The 21,846-nt window shown below is 48.2% G+C and overlaps 1 protein-coding gene across 2 annotated transcripts in view; it reads left to right on the forward strand.

The window, feature by feature from the left end:
• SUFU (SUFU negative regulator of hedgehog signaling) overlaps window positions 1-21,846 on the forward strand; it is a 120,740-nt gene that overhangs the window by 81,232 nt on the left and 17,662 nt on the right. The window contains exons 4-8 of one of the 2 annotated variants that reach the window (XM_025992884.2): window positions 1,597-1,739; window positions 2,661-2,746; window positions 3,017-3,089; window positions 6,873-7,029; window positions 9,283-9,394. In XM_025992884.2, the coding sequence (XP_025848669.1) occupies window positions 1,597-1,739; window positions 2,661-2,746; window positions 3,017-3,089; window positions 6,873-7,029; window positions 9,283-9,394 (571 nt within the window). The remainder of the gene's footprint in view (window positions 1-1,596; window positions 1,740-2,660; window positions 2,747-3,016; window positions 3,090-6,872; window positions 7,030-9,282; window positions 9,395-21,846) is intronic. The other variant, XM_025992890.2, reaches the window with a different exon arrangement.

Genomic DNA, 21,846 nt, shown 5'->3' on the forward strand with positions numbered 1-21,846 from the left:
GGGTTCTGAGATTGAGCCCCACCAGAGGCAGCAGGGAGCCTGCTTCTCCCTTTGCCTGCCCTCCCCTGCTTATGCTCTGTCAAATAAATAAAATCTTAAAAAGAATGAGGTAGGGCAGCCCGGGTGGCTCAGCGGTTTAGCGCTGCCTTCAACCCAGGGCGTGATCCTGGAGACCTAGGATCGAGTCCCATGTCGGGCTCCCTGTGTGGAGCCTCCTTCTCCCTCTGCCTGTGTCTCTGCCTCTGTGTGTATCTCTCATGAATTAAAAAAAAAAAAAGAATGAGGTAGATTTTTAAAAGAGATTTTGTTTATTTATCCATGAGAGACACAGAGAGAGAGGCAGAGACACAGGCAGAGGGAGAAGCAGGCTCCATACAGGGAGCCTGATGCGGGACTCGATTCCGGGACCCTGGGATCATGACCTGAGCCAAATGCAGATGCTCAACCACTGAGCCACACAGGAATCTCAGAATGAGGTAGGTCTTTATGTGCTGATATTAAATGATCTCCCAAGATATATCATTAAACAAAATGTGCAAAACAGTATGCTACCATTTATATTAGGGGAAAAAAAGGTGGAGAGAACCTGTAGATGCACACAAGCTATTAAATACAGAGTACCTTTGGAAAGGGTACCCAGGGATCCCTGGGTGGCTCAATGGTTTAGTGCCTGCCTTTGGACCAGGGCGTGATCCTGGAGTCCCCGGATCGAGTCCCACATCAGGCTCCCTGCATAGAGCCTGCTTCTCTGCCTCTCTCTCTCATTCTGTGTCTCTCATGAATAAATAAATAAAATATTAAAAAAAAAAAAGGACATGGTACCTAGCAGAAGGGTCAGGGGTGGGGAGAGACTTCCTACCACATGGATGTTTTCTTCCTTGTGGTTATGCTATTCTAGAAAATTTTTTTGAAGTGATGAGCCTATGTGAAGTGCAGTGGTGAGGCTATGAGTTGGCCATGTTTGCATGTTTCTCTTGGTCAGTATGGGCACAGTGTCTGTAATTTCATGGAAACACCCACCCTTCCAGCTATACATCTCTGCAGAGGTGTGTGAGGCACAATCCAGACCTCCATGTCCTTGAAGCGTCCAGTGTTCTTCAGAAATCCCTCTATCTCTCTACCTGTAGGAAACCAGTGGCCAGTCTCAAAGGCCCTCCACAGTAGGTGGTTCCTTTTAGAAATACTTTCCACAGCACAGAAAAGGACTGGAAACAGGGATGTACTTGTCTGTGGTGAAGTGCTTTCCCTGCCCTCCAGCCTCCTTGAGGATTTCTGGCCAGGTGGCCCCACACTAAAGCATCGTATTCTTTGCTGGCAGACTTGATCATGGCTCCCCAATCCCAAGTAAGTCTTTGGATGTACTACACCAAGTGAGCATCTACAGTAGCAGCTTGTCCTTTTCTACCAAAGGCTGGCAGAATTGGCAAGCAGGAACACATTAGGTTTGGGGGAATCTCCACAATCTTTTCTCCTATATGAGTGAATGCTTCCCCTAGTAGACTGGGGAGGTTCCCAGTCTGGACTCCTCTGGTATCAGGGTTCCAGGCATGGATGCAGGGACTCCAACACTGAGCATCCTCATGTCTCTTCCCACAGAGAACACCTTCTGCAGCGGGGACCACGTGTCTTGGCATAGCCCTTTGGATAACAGTGAGTCAAGAATTCAGCACATGTTGCTGACAGAAGACCCACAAATGCAACCTGTACAGACACCCTTTGGGGTGGTTACATTCCTCCAGGTGAGGCAGAGGTTGGATGTGGGCCCAAGCATTCTCTGAGGGAACAGTCTTTGTAGTAGAGGAGGGCTTGGGTAGGGGGGAGTGAAGGCAACAGGAGATTTCCTTCTCTTGCATTTTCTCTTCCCTCTGATGGCTGGTTGGGTAGATTGGAGCCTGCTGAGATGGGAGAAGGGGGAAAGGGAAGGGGCCATGTGGGGCCTGGCTAGGGGGCGGGGGCTGTAGTTGAGCAGCTAAGCCTAACAAGGCAGGCATTTTGGTGAACTGGTAAAGTCCCAGGTGGCTGTAGGCACAGGACCACCCAGCAGGAAGACAACTTCAAGCCAGCCTTGCCCTTACCCAGAAGGGGTGTGCATCCATCCACCCCCGCTGCAGCTGGGCTTGCTTGTGATCATGATGGGGTCCATGTGAAGGTTCACTTATTTCCCTTGAGGTTTACACAAAGGCCCTGCCCCTGATGAGGAAAGAGAGCTTTTCTGCAAACTGCTGGGCCCTTTGGTTGTCATTGCTTGGAGCTTAAAGGGTCTCAGAATCTCCTGTGTTTACATTCCCGGTGATCCTAGTCTAGGCAGGAGCATCTCCCTAAACCCCCCCTGCCTTTGGAGACATGGGTTAAAGACCCATCTGATTTTCACCTCTGCCGTCCGGGGCTAGACATTGTGTCACCCAGACACCTGACTCCTTATAGCAGTGCAAGCGTCAGGCCCCAGTGCCCTATCTGTGGACTCTTCTGGAAATCTCCTAGCCAGGCGGCTGTTCCCTCCTACGGAAACAATCCTATTTTGACAGACAAAAGCCCTTGACCATAGATCCTTCTTGTGGTCCCCCAACTTGAGTTGATCCTGAAAAAGCCTAGGTGGCAGTCCTGGGTGGGTGGGTGGACTGGCCATTAACACACAATGGCTTCTTGTGCCCGGGTCTCAGATTGTTGGCGTCTGCACCGAGGAGCTGCATGCAGCCCAGCAGTGGAACGGGCAGGGCATCTTGGAGCTGCTGCGAACGGTGCCCGTGTGAGTACACACCAGCCCAATGAGGTGGGGCCTGGCTTCCTGGGCCTGGGGGTGGGAGTTCCTCCTTACCCCCACATGTGGGCTTCCCCTTAGTTGTTTTTCAGGCACTGGTTTTTCGTATCAGGGATTCCTGATGATTCACTCCCTGACAGTCCTTGACCTCATTGCTCCCCTTTGTTTTGGGCCTGGGGCAGCAAACGGCAGTCTGAAGGCCCAGCCCATCAGCCCCAGACCCTCAGTTACTATCCTGTCCCCTTTCCTTGTCCACAGCGCTGGCGGCCCCTGGCTGATAACTGACATGCGGAGGGGAGAGACCATATTTGAGATCGATCCACACCTGCAAGTATGTCTGGAGCAAGGAAAACCTTTCTAGCACACTATCCCTAGGCCTCTTCCAAATAACACTGGCTTTCATGCTGGGAAAACGGAGGAGCTTTATTTGTGAATGAGTAGAAATATGGCATGATTTGGAACTTGTCCCCTGAATTCTGCAGAGCACATAGGGAGCGGAGACTTCAGGCCAGGAAAGCTGGCCTCAGACACATGTTTTTTTTGCATTTAAAAAGGGTGAGATTTTTTTTAAAGATTTTATTTATTTATTCATGACAGACACACACAGAGAGAGAAAGAGAGAGAGAGACTGAGAGAGAGAGAGAGGCAGAGACACAGGCAGAGGGAGTAGCAGGTTCCATGCAGGGAGCCCAATGTGAGTCTCAATCCCGGTCTCCAGGATCACACCTCGGGCTGAAGGCGGTGCTACACTGCTGGGCCACCGAGGCTGCCAAAAAGGGTGAGATTAAATTGACTTTTATATTATGAATAAATGGAAATTTATAGTATTGAGATTGGGATGATGCTACAGTAATATCTTGGCTAGACTCATAAAAAAAAAAAATGAGGATCCACGCTTACTCTGACACCTTAAAAATGTAAGAGCAGTTCTTGAAATAATTGGAACTACATCAAAGGGAACAAATAAACTAGAAACTGTTTGTACTGATAAAAAAAAATAAATAAAGGGCAGCCCGGGTGGCTTAGCGGTTTAGCGCCACCTTCAGCCCAGGGTGTGATCCTGGAGACCTGGGATCGAGTCCCATGTTGGACCCCCTGCATGGAGGCTGCTTCTCCCTCTGCCTGTGTCTCTGCCTCTGTGTGTGTGTCTCTCATGAATAAATAAATAAAATCTTTAAAGAGTAAATCAATAAAAAATAAAAATAATAAATAAATAAATAATAAATAAAAAGAGTGGGGAGGAAAGGATGAATTTTATTGTATGCAAGTCATACATCAATAAACCTGACTTAAAAAATAAGATCACCAGATTTTCACTATAGAAAATCAATATTGCTTGCCCAGGATTCATCCTCCCACTTCCATCTTCTTAAAAGAACACAAACTTTCTTTCAGGGAGCCACCTCCCTACCGCCAGCATCTGGTAACAGGGTAGGTGATACTGACCCCATGGCCCAGCTGCAGTGGGAATTGTGATGAGTCTAGTGATCGCATGCCCCTTCTAGATACATTTTCAGCTTGGGCAATCAGATTCCAAGCTCCTCCCCTGGGGAGGCAGGCATTCCTGGATGTATAAAGGAAGTCTGTATACGTGCAGACCTGCAGTCGCCCACTCCCTGTGGCCCAGCTGTGCAGTGACATCTTTGGTTTCCCAGAAGAAACACTCTTTGCATGCAAGTTAATTTTGAAAACCACCTAGAGCATAACTTCCTTCCTAATGGGCTGCTCATGAAACAGGACAGCAAGACAACTAAGAATGTTCCTGGCATGTATACACTTCCTTCTACGCCCATCCCTCACTGCCCCCACCGCCCCACCAGTCATAGCCCATTGCCATCCCTGAGCCTTTCATGTCTCTGTAAAAAGCTGGTAGTCTGTGGGCTGCCACCAGGAGCTCCGTGTCTTGTAGGATGGTTGAGAGGTGGCAAGAGAGAGGTAGAAGGCAGATACACAACCAGCAGACCCTGTGGGTTCTTTACTGTAGAACTGTGAGTTCTTGGGCAGAAGCCCTGCTCATTCACAGATGACGCCCCTCTATTTTCCTAGTGCCTTTAACACTGAAGTTTTCAAATTGCTGCCAGGGTCCTCTTTTATCTCTAAAGTTGGTTTCCCTCTAGCTTCTGCTTATGCAAAAACCAGGAACCACGAAGGCTATGTGTCCCTATGTCCTTGTTCTGCAGCCACCCTGGGATCCAGCATGGGGCACTGTGGGCTGTTGTTTAGCCCCGGTCATAAGTGCCAAGTACTAAGAAAGAACTTGGTCATTTGAACCAGAGAGTAAGCAGCCCATCCTTCTCTGCATGCCAAGAACAGTTCTCCATCCTAGTCTTCAGGCTCCACTGAGACCAGCCAGCAGGACCCAGAGCACCTAGTAGTCTTTAAAAGCAAGTGGTGGTGGGAGGGGGCTGGCTCAGTCAGTGGAGCATGTGACTCTTGATCTCAGGATCATAAGTTCAGGCCCCACGTTGGGCATAGAGTTTACTTAAAAATAAAAAATTAAAAAAAAAAAAAAAAACAAAAGCAAAAACAAGCAAGCTGGGGGACCTTGGTGAGAAAGTCCAGCTTTCTTTCCTGGGCCCTGTGCACCAAGTGGGAACTCTTCTGTGCTGTCTGGGGCTTGCTTGCAGGTGGTTCATTTTAGAGCTGGCTCCTGTCCCTTTTCTCCTTTGCTACTAGCCAGCTGTGTGTCTTTTTTACTTATAAAGTAAGTGGGCTGAACTAGTTGAGTCAAGAGGTGTCTTCAGCTCTTTGCTTAGGTGAGGGGCCCCAGGGCAGCCAGTAGAGAAGGTAAAGCTCAGACTCTACCCTGAGCAAAGCAGAGCCCACACACTCCTGCCTGGAGCACGGAACTGCTCCTGTACTTAGCCTCTCCCTGTTTGTGCTCAGAATCCCCAGCTTTGGGGAGCCTGGCTGGCTCAGCCAGTTACAGCATGTGACTCTTGATCTTGGAGTTTTAAGTTTGAGCCCCACATTGGGTGTAGAGATTATCTAAAAATAAAATATTAAAAAAAAAAAAAGAAAGAAAGAAAGAAAATCTCCACTTTCCCCGAGTTGCTTGTAGCACCAGAAAGGAGGCATCAGGGCAGGGCAATCTGCTGACTGGTCTCAAGAAATAAGGACCTTACCTTGTGTTTCCACAGATAGGCTTCCTGGCTGAGCAGCAGGCCCATGTGGTGCCTGTGGAGCCACCAGAGAGGGTCAGGCAGACAGAGAGGCGGATTCTTACTAAGGTGCTTTCACTTACGAGCTTTATTTGGCTCACGTGGCTATTTATAAGCAACGTTGCTAGAGCCTTCCAGACGGCCTTTAATCCAACGCCCAGCATCACAGAACTATGTTTTACCAGAAATCCCAGGGATGTTTGGGTACAACTCTTCCTTGAGGCCATTTGGAGAGTGTTGGGACTCCACAGGGCCAAGGCCTACACCAAAGGCAGGGCCTCTGATGGGGTCTGCAGATGGCCACTGCCCTCCAGGCCTCCATCTCAGTCTAAGAAATGGAAAAGATACTGCATCCTCTGCCAAACAAGTTAGTGAGGCAGCTAGGGGAAGTCCTGCCCCTCTGCTCCCTGGTGGCGCTTCCCTGGGTGACTGCACCCTCTGCTGTTAGAAGAGGGAAGTGCAGGCATGAAGTTAGAGAAGTTGGGCCATGTCCTGGCCTCTCCAGCCTGTGGCAGGCTTCCACCCTGTCCTCTGTAGCAGTAGCTGCGGGGTTCTTCCTGAATGACCAGGGAGGAGAAGTCATTTCCTTTCCTTAGGGAAAGAGTTCCTGGCTCTGCCACATCAGCTCCAGGGGCCGACATGGGGTGGGCAGAATTAGGGCTCTGAAACGGGGGCAGGTGGTTTTACTGGGAGGTGGAGATAGAGAACAAGCTTTCCTTGGGATTTTCATGCTTCCTGGCTTCACCTGATCCCTTGTTCCCCTGGAGGAATCCAGTAGCTGGCAGAGACCATCATGAGTTAGCAACCAGGGCAGAACAAGATCAGCCGTCCTGCTCTTCCAGCATCTGTTCCGTGCTCAGCATCTACAAGAACTCAGTAAATACTGGAAAGGTGGTGGTAACCTTGGGCCACCGGTTCGCTGAAGGAACTCTGGCTGTTTGGTTCTTTCTAAGCAGGAGAGAGTTGACAAAGGCATTGAGACGGATGGCTCCAACCTGAGCGGGGTCAGTGCCAAGTGTGCCTGGGATGACCTGAGCCGACCTCCTGAGGACGACGAGGACAGCCGGAGCATCTGTATCGGCACACAGCCACGGAGGCTCTCTGGCAAAGGTAGCTGCTACCACCCAGCCTTCTTCCTCCCCTTTCCTCAGGCCCAGTTTTCAGGCTCTCTAGGATGAGGCTCCAGCATCAGTAGCCCATTCAATAGTTCCTTTCCTGGCAGGATTTAAACAGCAAGTGAAGTCTTCCAGCAGGGTGGCATGAAGAGAGCTTTATTGGCCCATTTCTCTTGTGTTTCCTGTGTGTATTTCAGATGCACTGCCAGTGGTGACCATTGTGTTTTAGATTTGCCCCCTTGCAATCTGAGGTCGCGGAGGTGAGTGGAAGCCACAGAACAGTTACAGGAAAAGGCCATAGTCCACCCAAATGCAAAAGAACAAGCATCGGCCACCCACAGAATTGAAACAAGGCCCAGCTCTGGCCTGAAAGCCATGCCAGACCCGAGAATCACTCTGGCCTCAGGCCCTCCCAGGCCTGAAATGAGAGAGGCCTGGGTGTGAGGCCAGCTCACAAACTTCCCTGCCTCACTGTCCTGCAAATACTGCACAGAGGGCCGTGTGCAGGACACCCCATGCCCACTGCTTTCTGAGTGGGTCCTTGGGGAAGAAGGATAGACTCTCCTGCTGGAAGCTCACCAAGGTGGTCTTAGCTATAGAAACAGCTGTGGTTCTTAGCTAAGGGCATTTCTACCTAACTCCAAAAGGAAAGCAGCCATTTATATATATGTATGTTTACCGCTTGTTTTTCTACTTTTTTTGTCTAGTTCTTCCACCTTTTCTTACTGTTTCAAGAATAAGATACTATGGGATCCCTGGGTAGCTTGTTGGTTTAGTGTCTTGCTTTCGGCCCAGGGCATGATTCTGGAGTCCTGGGATCGAGTCCCACATCGGGCTCCCTGCATGGAGCCTGCTTCTCCCTCTGCCTGTGTCTCTGCCTCTCTCTCCTTCTGTGTCTCTCATGAAAAAATAAGTAAAATCTTAAAAAAAAAAAAAAAGAATAAGATGCCTACAGTCATGAATAAAATACCTTCACATGTGATAGCACTTATGGAAGCTATTCTGTTTCTGTAAAGGATAACTTAAACCCCTAGTGCAAATATCTGATCCCCTTTTGCCTTTCTGCTTGTTCTGATGATGTGCTAATAAGCCCATGGGAGGTTCTGAGAGAAAGCATATAGTTATTAAAATCATTAAGTTGGGGGCAGCCCTGGTGGCTCAGCGGTCTGGCGCCTCCTTTGGCCCAGGGCGTGATCCTGGAGTCCTGGGATCCAGTCCCACGTTGGGCTTCCTGCGTGGGGCCTGCTTCTCCCTCTGCCTGTGTCTCTGCCCCCCGCCCCCTCTGTCTCTCATGAATAAATAAATAAAATCTTTAAAAAATAAAAAATAAATAAAATCATTAGCTTGCTTTTGACAAAAGAGGTAATTTAAGGAGGGATTCACAGTCTTGTCCAAAATTTCAATGGTTATTGGCTAATTTTTAAAAATTATAAAAGTAATTCATACCACTGTAATAAGTCAGACAGAAAAGTTAGTATTATTGCATCTGTAGTCTAAGCCCACCCTTTGAGCAATCAGCACTAATTTGCTTTTCTGGATGTGTTTGCTGTTTGTATAGGTAAATCTTAGACTAGAATCTCTACAGGGGACCAGAATAGTGAACTTCACTCCAAAGATCAGTAGAGCACCTTGCAAAGAGTTAGTCCCACCAAGAGATTCCTCTCTTACCCTTGGCAGACCATGGACAGGCAGGGTTCCCTGCACCCAACGTGGGGAGATGACCTCAGTATCCCACTGGCCAGCCCAAGGAGAAGGGTGGCAGGGCCAGATATCTGACCACCCAGAACCCAGAAACTATGTAAGAATTCATTCATGGCAAAGCCCTTGCAGCCCTTGGTGGCATCCATTGCAGTGGGCAGAATCCCTAGGTGGTCTTGGGCAGTGGTAAAGACCTTGTTGGTGACTGTCTGGAGCTATGTTATGGTCAACCTAGGCCTTGGCAGAGGAAGGGAAAGGACAGTGAAAAGCCCTATCATGGAAGGTGCCCTCCAGATGTCCAGAGGCCACCCCCTTATCTTCTACAAGAATGGCACTCTTCAGACCAGGAATTTCTCAAGAACACGGTTGCCTCATCTGCCCTGTGTCCTCATACTGCTCTCACTTAGCTCTCATGGCTGATGTCTAGAGTGGGTTCATGGCTTTCATAGGGCCTTTTCCTAGCATGTCTACAGAGCCAGGTTCCAAACGCAGGGTTGAGGGATGTTAGGAGCCCAAAGGGCCATCAGGCAACTAAGTGGTGTTGTTGCAGACACGGAACAGATCCGGGAGACCCTGAGGAGAGGACTTGAGATCAACAGCAAACCTGTCCTTCCGCCAATCAACCCTCAGAGGCAGAATGGCTTCACCCACGACCGGGCCCCGTAAGTTCCCTGCACACAGAGGGGGTTAGTACAGGTTCCTGATAGCAGTGTCCCAGGGCTGGTGCTGGGTGGGGCGGGGACGGGGGGGGGCACTTTTGTCCTGAAGTGTCTGTGCCTGGGGCTTGCATGAGAGATAGAACCGTGCCCATAGTTCTTGTTAGATGGGCCCAGGGTCTCTGGGGCACACAGATCTGTGGGTCATAGGAAAGGGCCTCAAAGGGGACCCAGCGGACCAGGAATATAAACATCAGTAAATATTTACATGGGCTGTGTGAGCAGACAGGAGGCCAAGTTGGGGCAAAATCCCAGCCTTGAGGGAGCCCATTGTGCTGAGCACGACTCCCCTCCTTATCTTGGCCTCGGCCAGAGTTGCCCTTCCTTCCTTCCTGGAGCCTGGTCTCCGGCTGATAGCTGCAGCCCCAGGGGCCTCCCTGTCTGGCCAGCCCCATAGTGGACGCCTGCTGCTGAGGCCCTTTTTCCTGCCTCCCTTCCATGGGGCCCAGAGAAGGGAAGGGAAGTCCTTTGCAGGCCTTGGCTGCCTGTCTAGGGGCCCCTATAGCCCTTTGGGAGATACTGTGGCCACCCCCAGAGGTCAAATCCTCTTCCTGCTGACCTCTCTTCCTCTGATAGGGGATAAATGGTAGGCAGGGCTGGAGCTGGGCACCCCCTTCTGCCCTTTGAATCAGGGAAGCTGTAGGGAATAACTGCTGGCAGGGGATGCCTGGGAGCTGGCAGCCCAGAGCAGAACCCTTGCCTGCCAGAGAGGAAGTTGCTATGCCCTGGGCTTAAAAGGAAGCACAGCACTCCTGCAAGACCAGGGTAATCTGTCCTTCTGAGAAGTCTTTATTACACACTTGATGTGTGGCAAGCTAAGGGCTCAGGGAGCCATCTGGAATATAGGCTCTTCCTTTGGGGGTACATGAACTGAAATTGGTGTAAGTCTGGCTGTAGATGCATTTTGTTGGGAATAGCTATTTCTTTGAATTCCAGCTCCAGTTGCTCATCCATGATCCCCAAAAGTGGTAGCTATCTAATATTCTACAGAAAAGACAAGTCAGCCTGATTTGGAATAGTTAAGGAGGGCTTCTCAGAGGAAGAAGAACATGAGTTGGACCTTAAAGCTGCCCTAAAATTTTTAAGCAGGAAAGGAACTGACAGGGATGGAACAGGGGAGGCCTGGCTAGCTAAAGTCAAGGCTGTAACCTAGGAGCAGACTGTGGGGTAGGGGAGAGTTACTCTGGATGGCCAAGATGGCTCACCTGGAATCTACCATCCAGAAGCCAAGCAAGTTGAGTTTTTTGGCAAGAGCCTGGTGAAGTCTCCACTGTTACCTCCGAGCAGCTTTCAACTCCAGCCAGTGGGTTTCTCTAGCCATCTGCTTTGAAGTAGCTGGCGTGAGGCACCATGATCTTCCCCTGGCAGTAGCAGATGGCCAGGCTGAGGCATGGGGCATCTGGAAGCTCTCCACCTATGAGTCTGGATCCTGTCCCAGGGCCATGCTCCTTCCCATGCCCTGAGCTTGGCTTCACCCTCTAGGCCCCATTGGCACTGGCGGGGAAGCTGGGAGGTACTTGACGGCTTAAACCCTCAAGCACATTGCCTATGACTTGTAGACAAGTCTCAGTTCAGATGGCCCTGTCACCTCTGGAAAGTCCAGGTTTATGGGCAGAAGGGCAGGGACTCCTGCAGAGATAACACCCCACTTGCCGTTTTTGTATATGTAGAACAGACTCTAGGTCTCACCCCCTATCCTGGGCATACGTTGAGCTGCTGCACTTTCAGACATTGTAGAGTGCACAAGGCTCAGGGTTCCTGGATACATACATACAGCCCAGACTCAGCCCACCCCTGATTGGGCAAAGGGACATTGGATCTGGTCCAACAGCTATCTGTAGACATAAGGAAAGAGCTACAGCCTCTACCTTTGGCCTGAATTGACTTAGCTACAAATAGATGGATGAAAGTAGATCAGGGGTGCCAGACCTTTGGGGTCATCTTCCCTCCCTGCAGTTCAGGTAACCAGTCAGGTCTCCAAAGTGCTGGAATCTGCAGTCCAGAGGGAATCAGAATGTCTCTTTTGAGGCTCTCAGCGCTAGTTACCAATTTGTTAGCAGTTGGTTGAGAAATGGTTCCTTCTGCTTTGCCAAGATCCTTTTCCAACACACCCCTCAAGTGTTTCAAGGCTCTAGCTCACTGTTATCTCATGATCGATGATGATGGACTCAGTTTAGATCAGTAAGCATGATTATAATATCTATGCTGCCCACTCTGGGACCTGACCCCATTTCAGATAAACCACATAGATTGCGACTGAGAAAGCCGACCCAAAATGTGCTGGCACTAGTGTTTGCTCCCCTCCCTGTGGGGGAGCAACCAGCACAGGCCTTATTGTATGTGCATGTCTGATTTTCCTTTAGTCAGGCTTTCTAGATTGAGACGCTCTGGTTCCACGTGAGTCTGGGAATGGTCTGAGGAAGCTATGGTTCAGAAGGGCTGATGGATCCTGGGTATTAGCAGCTGGGCTCTGGCCTACTTGTGGGGCGCAGAGAAGGGTCAAGCACTTGCTCTTTTCACATCCCACTAGCAACTTACACTTACACAGTGATGACCATGTGCCAAGTAATGTTCCAAAAGCTTTACAACACATGACCTTCATTCGTTCTCACAGGCACTCTGTGAAGTACTCTAATAATCCCCCTTTTACAGATGAGGAGACCCAGGAACAGAGAGGCCAGTCAGCAACTTGTACAAGGTTAGAAAAGGGTGGCACTTAGGACTCTCTTCCCTAGTGTATCCTTCCTTACCCCATTCTCAGGGATCCCATGAGAGATACACAAGGCTGTGTCTCTGAGGTTATAGTGGCCCTCATTGGTGGACCTCATCTATCTAGTTGGAGCAGAAATAGGAACCTTTCACATGACATTGAAGACAAGACTCCGCCCCATGTTAGAAGCTTACTGTGCATATTTGACTATAAGGAGGACATGTGGTCAGCTTTGGTGCTTCCAAATCCCGGAGATAACAAGCTGTATCGTAATTGGCTCATTTATATCAGAATTACTTTTTGACACAAAGCCTTGTTTTCCTTATGTTCAGAAACAAAACCAAGCCTATCTCTGTCCCCTCTACCACCTCAGTGCTAGGGGATTTCTTTCTTTCTTTCTTGAGGCCTTACTTCCTGCTTCCCAGAAAGGCAGGCCCCTCTGGGTAACCTGCTCCTCTCCCACTTGCCCTCACCAGCCTCCTCCCACCGCCTCCACCGCCTTCCCAGAAGGAGAGTCCTTGGCCCTTTTTGGGGCTTCTTTCAGGGTTTCACAACCCTTGCATTCCAACCGTGAAATTTGTATCTGGCTTTTCCCAAGATGATCAGTTGAGAAAAGCCTCTTTCGGCTTGCTGGCGCCGCCCTTCCCACTGCCGGCCTGGGTGAGTTTGGGAAGCATGGGAAGCAACTCCCTTCTTGCCACTGAAGACAGCCTGGCTTAAGGCTGTGTCTGCCAATGTTTGTAGGGACCTGAGGGGGAGAAAAGGCTCTGGGCATCTTCTCTGTCTGAGGTGGCCTGGACTGTTCTGCAGAGTTTGGACTTGGCTCCCCAGCCTCTCCACAGGGACTCAGAGGATGTGTGTGGTCAGGTGCATTGGGGTGGGGAGCTTTCATTTCCATAAACTTTTGTCCTGATGCTGGGAACCTACAGCAGTGTTCCAGGACCTCCTTTTCCCTCTGCCAGGGTCTCATTGCCGGAGGTTGGAGGACCTGTACGAAGCTCTCTGGGTCACATATCCTCCCAGAGAGGGGCAGTGCTCCTGTGTGTGTATATATGTGTTGGCAGGGGAAGGTCCCTGACTGTGAGAAAAGCACTTTGTAGTTGAGGCACCTTTAAAAAGCAAACTAACTATAATTTCTGAGCCAAGTTTCTCAGTCTTCTGGAATCACGCCAGCAACTTTTAAGGCCTCTTTTTTTTTTTTTTTGCCTTTTTGCTTTTTTGCCTTTTTGCCTTAATTTCCTAAAGAATTAAGGTTTTGTATATGAATTCTCTGGTTGTGACTTCCTCTGCTGCACAACTCTCCCAACACACACATAGGCATGCACATATATTTCTCTCCACTTTTAGAGTGTCTCTCCTCCCATCTGTTTGCCTTTTGGATGAGGTGACTTTGCTGTCTCTGCTCTCATCTTGAATACCTTATAACCTGGCCAGGGAATCATCCTTTAGAGAAACTTATGTTTTGTTTTACTCACCCTATGAGGCCAATGACAATTAATTAGAAGAAGAAAATATCTAGTCTACATCTAGTGAATTGGATGAAGTTAGGTGAGTTTCCATCTGAGAAAACAGCTGGGCCGCTGATACTCCCAGCTCACACACAGGGCAGTCTGGGTGACCCTGCCCAAAGTGCCTATCACATCAGCGCAGCAGCCAGCCCAGAGCCCGCACGTCACGTTGGCTTCTTTCACCACTCCCACACTAGGGAAGTACGTTGTTTTTGCTGGAGAGAAAACCCAGAAAGAAACAGCCCTGCTCTCAGCCCCAGCCAGGTCCTGCAGGGCCAATGGGAGGAAGGGCTCAGGCCTCTGTGATTCACACGTGTCCTGCTGAGTGCCTGCCTTTGTGTGCCTTTCTCAGAAACGCATATTTGAGAGGGCAAGACAAAGGGCTTCATGGCAAATATGGCACAGGTAAATTACTGTTTGAACTCCTTTCTCTGCTCCACTTCCCCAGAGAGATGGAGCCGTGGCCACTGTTTACACCGTAGCCTTGGAGTTCATGGCCAGCATGTTGAATCCTCAGTCCACAGCGCATCCCCCTTCTTCAAAGTTGCACAATCAGGAGTATTTTTATCACCCATCTTTGATCCTCAGTGTCACCCAACACTTCACCAGTGAGTCACTTCTCCAGGGAAGGGAAAAGGAAGGCTCAAAGGTGAGAGCTGGAGAGAGGAAATGACTCAATGTCTCAGAAAACGGAAAGTCAAGCGTTCTGGTGAGAGTGAGCTTGCTCAGGAAAGCAGGCATCCTTATCTCCCACCCAAGTCAGAGGGCTGGGAAGGGGGCAGAGGTCTCTGGTGCCCAGAGGAGTTAATGGTTGATTAAAGAATCCTCTAATCATCATGCCAGTTTCCCTCCCTCTCTCTTCTTAAGTCACACCCTGCCCCACTGTTCCATCATCACATCCCGTCCTTGGGGTGTTCACAATAAAAATACCATACTTTATCATTTGGTTATTGGTGTACCAGGTAATACAACCTTGTATTTAGTAGTTGTCGTGGAGGTGAGCTGGTGCCTTTACCCCCATCCCACACCTATACCCTGTCCCAGTCCTGCCTCAAAGGGGACCTTCAAGTGATTCTTTCTCTGGAAAGTTCAGAGCTTTTGTCAGCAATCTGAAAGCAAAAGAAATAATCTCCCAGCCTAGAGGCAGAAGCCAGAGGTTGGGCTGGCTTAGTAAGCCAAACCCACTTCACGGTTGAATAGTTACCAACCCCGATGCCCTGGTTCCCACTCCCAGGCATCCCCAAGGAGAAGGCCCCAAGTTGTGTGGCCAGTGCAGATGTCACCACTATCCCAGGACTGGGACTCTGGCTAAATGGAGGCTCAGTTGTTCAGCTCCTCTCCTTTCCACATCTGCTGCCATTGATAAAACATGACCAATAAATGATACCCTTAGGCTTAAATGGGCAAATTAAGACTTTTCTATCTGAAGAGACCTGGATGGAGAGGAAACGTGGATGCAGTTCCATCAGTCCATAAAGTGTGGGTAGGGTGAACAGGGGCATATGCTATGAACTATACAGTACTAGAAAATCAAGACTCTATCCTAACAGTGGAAGGAGAGAGTGTTTTAGAATATGTGAAAAGTCACCGTATGCAGTGGGAAGCATAAATATAGAATGTGTTATATAGACAGGTGGTAAAGAAGAAATAAATGCTAGAATTTAGATCAATTCCTGAATTACCTAGGTGTGCATCTAAGCCATCCTGTAAACCACCCCTCATCATTCCCACTACAGGAAGAACCTTGGGCTGGACAGTGTCTAGTGACTGAGCATGCAGTCTTGATTGGGCATTGCACATGCCAGGCCCTGTGTTGTGAGCTGCTGTTGTCCCCATTTTACAAATTAGAACACAGAGGGTTCTTACCTAGGGTCAGTAAGCTAGAATAAGTGTCAGAGCCAAGATTTGAACCTTAGATTGTTTAATCCAGTCCTCACCACCCCTGGGTACTGCCTGTAAAAGAGGATAAATGTGGAGTGGTTTCCTGCCAATTCAAGGATAAAGTAACTGGAAAGTAGGCCTTGGCAGTTTATATATACCACTGTATAGAGTAAAGCTGGTGTTTTAGTTTGCCTTGAAACCCATGAGGTTGGCAGGTCAGTGGGCACCATTTGGCTGACAAAGGCATGCCAAAAAATACGGTGAAATCTGTTCGAGGATATACTCCACCAGAATGAGTAAGAAAGACATATGGGGTACAGGAAATGGGGTCCAGCATGAGAAAGAGGCCAGGGGAATCACTAGGGTGACTGTGAGGGCAGCTTTGCAGCAAGAATAGAAGGCAGCCAGTTTGGAAGGACCTCCAGAGGAAGGGCTTTAAAAAAGATAAAATTGATAAAAACATGATATATCTGAATATCCTGGAGGAAATCTGTAGACCATTGGTAGTTAGTTTAGGATTGAATTAGTGACAAACACACAGAAAAACCAAGATTGTTATTAAATACAAGGAAAATGGAAAACTGCACCAGAAAAGTATACTTTCCTAAAAGTATGTATGATAATGTATTACACGCCTCAATAGTAAATAAGCATTGGTTTCGTATAATAATGTAGACACTTAATGCTGATCCAAACAGACTTACGAACAGGTCTCCTGGGAAGGTGGGAGGGTGGGAGGGTGGTACAGAAGAGAGCTAAGAGCTCGTATTCCTTTGTCAGTAGGTAAAGCCAGGAAGAGGAATACCAGGAAATAGAAGTGAAGTACATTAGAAGTATGGAGGAAGATACCGGAAAAGTCTGTTAAGAGCGATGAGAGTGGTTGTCTCTGAAAAGGGGGGGTGGGAAGACTGGTGACTGTGAATCCGATAGGACTCTGTGACTCTTTAAACTTTAAAAAGAGTCATAGGGACGCCTGGGTGGCTCAGCGGTTTGGCGCCTGCCTTTGGCCCAGGGTGTGATCCTGGAGTCCCGGGATCGAGTCCCGCATCGGGCTCCCTGCGTGGAACCTGCTTTTCCCTCTGCCTGTGTCTCTGCCTCTCTCTCTCTCTCTCTCTCTCTCTCTGTGTCTCTCATGAATAAATAAATAAAATCTTTTAAAAAATAAAATAAATTAAATAAAATAAATAAATAAATAAATAGAGTCATAAGTAAAAGTCCAAGAAGTGATGTTGTAGGAGCTGTTACAGCTCACCCTGTCCAGTGAAAGGAAAAGCTAACCCACTCCAACTAAAAATCACAGACTCAGGGATGCCTGGGTGGCTCAGGAGTTGGGTGTCTGCCAGGCATGATCCCAGGCTCTGGGATCAAGTCCCATATCAGGCCCCTTGTGGGGGGCCTGCTTTCCTCTGCCTGTGTTTCTACCTCTGTGTGTGTGTGTGTGTGTGTGTGTGTGTGTGTGTCTTATTAATAAATAAATAAAATATTTTTTTAAATAAATAGATGATAGATAGATAGATATCACAGAATTGGCCTTGAGGCAGCCCTGGTTGTGCAGAGGCACTTCCACTGCCCCTGCACTGGGCTAAGAGTTGAAGATTATAAGGCTGTGACTGCCCGACAGGCCTCCTGAGAGCCTCTGTCTCCATGTAGAGGGAATGACGAGGGGCACTCAGCTGTGCCCCTGATGCTGACCAGCCATGGAGGTGCTCAGAGTGCAAGTGCCAGGGCGCTGCAAGAAAGCACCTTGGGCAGAGTGAGATCAAAAAGGAAAACCCTATGCCCTGCTATCCCCAGATCGGGGGTCTTCGCAGCCTTTCAGGGGATTTTGTTGGGTGTTAAGTGAAGAGGTGATTCTGCGGCTAAGATCAGAAGATGCCAGCTCACCTAGAATGAAACTGGCTGGTTTGGCCTCCACAGCCCCCCCCCCCCCCCCCCCCCCCCCGCCCCTTGGTCTTCTAAAAGCCAACATTTTAGGTCTTTCATCTGAGGATGCAGTGTGTTGCATCTAGCCCTTGCCCCATCTGCTTTCCTAGAAGCTTCCCTTAAATTAAAATTCCATCAAATACCCTTTGGGAAGTCCTGCCTTGACTTCTAGGAAGCAGTTTTTTTAAGAGTTCAGGGGAAAAAATAGATGTGTCTTCATGGCCTTGAAGCCCCAGAAGGAAAGCCCACTCAAAGGAATGGGAAGTTCTTAAGGAGAAAAACTGTGGTTGTTTTAGCTGGCGTCAGGAAGACCTGGGGATTTTGCCTCAGCCCTTTATTCATTCATTATGCAACCTTGGGCTAGTTATTTAAGTCTCTGAGTTTCAGTTTCTTCATCTGTAAAATGGGGAAAATAATACTCTTGATAGAGTTGCCATGAAAATGAAAGGAAGCAAAGTTTTAAAAGGTTTAGCAGAGAAGGTGGCATCAGAGTCTGCACTCAATAAAAGGTGCCTCTTAATATTATCATTGTCACCAGTCCCCTGGAAACTAAAATAAAGTGTAATACCTCCAGGGACCAGTATAGGTATGTAGAGAATCTTTTACATAACTCAGATTTCTTGAAGAATTTGAACAAAATCTGGAAGGAGAAGTATGTTATACCAGCACAGACTATTAAGGAACAGGGTCGAGAAAAGCTGAAACTGAAGAAGAACTGAGTCTTATTAAAAAAAAAGTGCTATGACCAGCAAAAAGGACTTTAGTTTTTGTACTACTGTTTGGAACAACAAGAATAAGAAAACGTAGGTCCCATTGTTTGGACAGAGTAACTTTAATCAGTGGCAGAGAGAAAACAAGATTTACTCAAGTTCTGTTATGCTTCCATCTCAAAAAAAAAAAAAAAAAAGGTTATCAGAGCAGGAAGAGTCAAACAGGCATTGATGAGAAGATTGAAGCCATGATTTCAGACCACTTGATCTACATGTATTGTGCCCCAGAACACCAGACAAATTGGCAAATGAAATTTATGAAGCTGGTGTCCATCATCTTCGAGGGAGTAAGAGAGAGATGTTGGCCGGCTGAAAGCAGTCAGAAGTTTCAACGTGTCAAAAGCATCCTGTACTCTCCAAACAAGTGAGCCCAGTGTCAACTCTCAGGGAAAATTCTGGACCAGGTTATTCAGCAGGCAGACTATGAGCACTCTTTAAGAGGAACAGTAAGCCCTGAGAGTCAGCATGGATCCAGAAAGAATCAGGCCTGCCAGACCATTCTCCTCTATTTTTAGAAATAGTTACCAGGTTGCCTAGCTGGCTTAGTTGTAGGAACATGAGACTCTTGATCTCGGGGTTGTGAGTTCGAGCCCCACGTTGGGTGTAGAGATTACTTAAATGAATAAAGAAAAGCCTTTTTTAAAACTTTAGCTTAGAAAACAAAAAAGAAAAGGAAAAAAAAAAAGAAATAGTTACCTATTTCTACCTGGTAGACAAAGGAAGTACTGTAGACTTCTATAGGTGGAGTTTAGCAAGACATTTTCAGAATGTCTTCTGACATCATTGTTGGCATGATGGAGAAACGTGCAGAGAGCATCCAGGAAGGTGAAGGGCTTGGTGATGGAATGGTTGGGTTGATTTATAATTGGTCAGATGAGCATGCCCCAAAAGTAATAATGTCATTCTGTTAGCCTGTCTGCCTGGCCCCGTCCTGTTCACTGTTCAATCAAAGCCTGGGATGAGAACATTGATGGTGAGTTTAACAGTTTCATCAGTGATATGAAGTCAGGGCAGAATGCCAGTTATGATGAATGCCAGAGCTGGGTTTCAGAAATACCTGAACTGCTTGAAACAGTAGCCAGATAATGCAGAGTTGGGCTTTTAGCTCCAGCTAATACATAGTACGTACAAGATGGGAAAGAAGAGGTCCAAGCACAGGCCATGAGAGAGAGCCTAAGGGAAAGGTTGTTGACAGAGGGTATGCTGTAAGAGCTGGTAGTATGATTGGGTTACAAAGAATAGACCATTTGATGACAGTTTTAATAGAAATAAGGTTTCCCAAATAAGAAAGCTCATAGTCCCTCTTTGATCTGCACTGGTCAGACCACATGCTGTATTTATTTCCACACATGACACATCACTTCTGGACATGACATTCTGGCTTTGACAAGCTAGAGTAAATGCAAGTGAGAGTGACTTGTGTGGCTGGAAGATTTCAGAACCACGTCTTAAGAATATAGTTCACAAATACTGGAAAAGAGAAGCTGATGATGGCCTGTGAGAGCAGCCTCGGGGATTTGCAAGGCTGTCATGGGATGAGGGATTAAACTACTTCTGGGCAGCTTGAGGTCCAGCAAATGAGAATTGCAGGAAGACCATTGTGCTCTGTAGAAGGAAGACGGCCCTGCCAGCACCTCCCTTAGCAGAACAAAAGCCTCAAGGGTTTTTGTTGGCCTGTAGTTGTGCCTTCCAAGAGGACCAGTGGTTGACCAGGGCCTGTAGTATCTGTTCAGGGAATCAGGAGCCCTTCAGGCCCCAGCTCAGAAGTACCCCCTCCCAAGCTCAGGGCAAGGACCTTTGCTCAGAAGTGGGACTGACTTGGTCAGAGGCAGTTGGTAAAGCCAAATAATTCCCTCCTAAACTATCTTGCAGGAAGAGCAGATAAACTTCTAGAGGTAGCCACCTAACATCCTGTTAATACATTCCAGATGTATTTTGAGCACCTACTACATCCCCAGGCACCGTTAGATGCTTCACATGGGTCATCTAGTTTAATCCTTATAACGAAAGGGTATTATTATCTATTCCCATCAAGAGGATACTGACGCTTAGAGAGAGGGTAAGTTATTTGCCTGAGCTCATGTGAGAGTTGAACCCAGAACCTGTGTGTTAGCCATTTTGCCACCTGGAGTGATAGCTCATCCTTCACCCCCTGGCCCTGTATCCCTAGCAGTCCCCAGTGGGTGTAGGGCATACTTCCCTGGGAGTCCTTCTCCCTTCCAACCCCCCCGAAGCTCTGCCTTATCCTCCACTGGGAACTCAGGGAGAAAACAGCCCAGCTGAAAAATTAGGCCACGCTGGCGAGCACAGTACTTATTTTTTTATGACTAAGATTAAGCTGACAACCATGCAAAACATTGCAAACCTGTGTCGGCTGCAGATTTAATACCTCACCCAGCCCACACAAATAATTCATGCTTCTGCATCGATGTCCAGAAAAAACAAATCAGCAGAAAGCTGGGCTCCTGCGTGTGTGTGTGTGTGTGTGTGTGTGTGTGTGTGTGTGTGTGTAGCAGCCGCGTTTCCATTGAAGCAGCATGCCGGAAATACCCGAGCTCCAGGATTGCAGATCTAGCATTTTGCAATTTTTTTTCTCTTAAAAGATTAAAGTACGTTTTCAAATGATTGAAGGTTGGTGGGAGGTGTAAATGTGGGCACTTGTCACATTAATTCTTCAGATGATTAAGTTCTTTTCCATTTCTTTAAAGCTGTTTGCAGTTTTGGGTTTGATGTCCTCGTTCTGGGTGAGTGTGTTGTAGCAGTTACCAAGGTGACTTTAGCTGACTTTCAACAATTTATTTTTCCCTCCAGCGTGAGATGTCTCTAGCCCTGTGTGCTGTTGATTCTTCTCTCTCAGCTCCCCACCCCCACCTCAGTTGCTATTCATCAGCATTTTTGCTTATGCCAGAGAGGCAGCGGTCCTCCAGGGGGCCCCATGGGCTCTGAGGCCCCGCCTGGCGGCCAGGCTTCAGCCCCCTTCAGCCACATGTTGGTATGTCTATACATGGGCCCATTGTCAGAGGTGGCATGGGGCAGTCACTAAGAATGACACCCTGTCTCTTCCCCTTAAACTCACTCTGACCTCAGGCTTGTCACCTCACCTCTCTGAGCCTCCATTTCCTCATCTGTGAAAGAAGGGCCAACCATAGAATATACATGGGGAGCTCACTGTCCAGTGAGTCTATGGACTCCTTGCTCTGGAGCAGAGTAGGGTGCCTGTCTTCTGAGTTCTGCTTTTGTCTGGGCCCTGACGGCACCCACTGAGAAATGGTGTGTGTTGTCTCCCTCCTCAGAAGGGAGGTATAGCAACCAGAGTGTTAGGGAAAGAGATATAGTCAGAGGTCCTAGGCTCCCATGCTGGCCTTCCCCAGACCAGGTCTGTGGCCTTGGACTCGTCACCAGCTGTCTTTCGTGAAGGGAAGAAGTAGATTAAATCACCTCAGAGTTTCCTTCCAGTCTTGAACTTCCATGACCCTCTTGGCCATAGCATTTTGTCTCCTTCACAGGTCTTGTGAAAGGGTTTGTCAAAGGAGAAGCTAGGGCAAAGGGCAGTTTCAGAATTTGCTTTGGGAAACCAGAGGAAGAGACCACTTTGTGAAAGAGCAG

Source organism: Vulpes vulpes, chromosome 15 (genome assembly GCF_048418805.1).
Source record: "Vulpes vulpes isolate BD-2025 chromosome 15, VulVul3, whole genome shotgun sequence".
Classification (NCBI taxonomy): Eukaryota; Metazoa; Chordata; class Mammalia; order Carnivora; family Canidae; genus Vulpes; species Vulpes vulpes.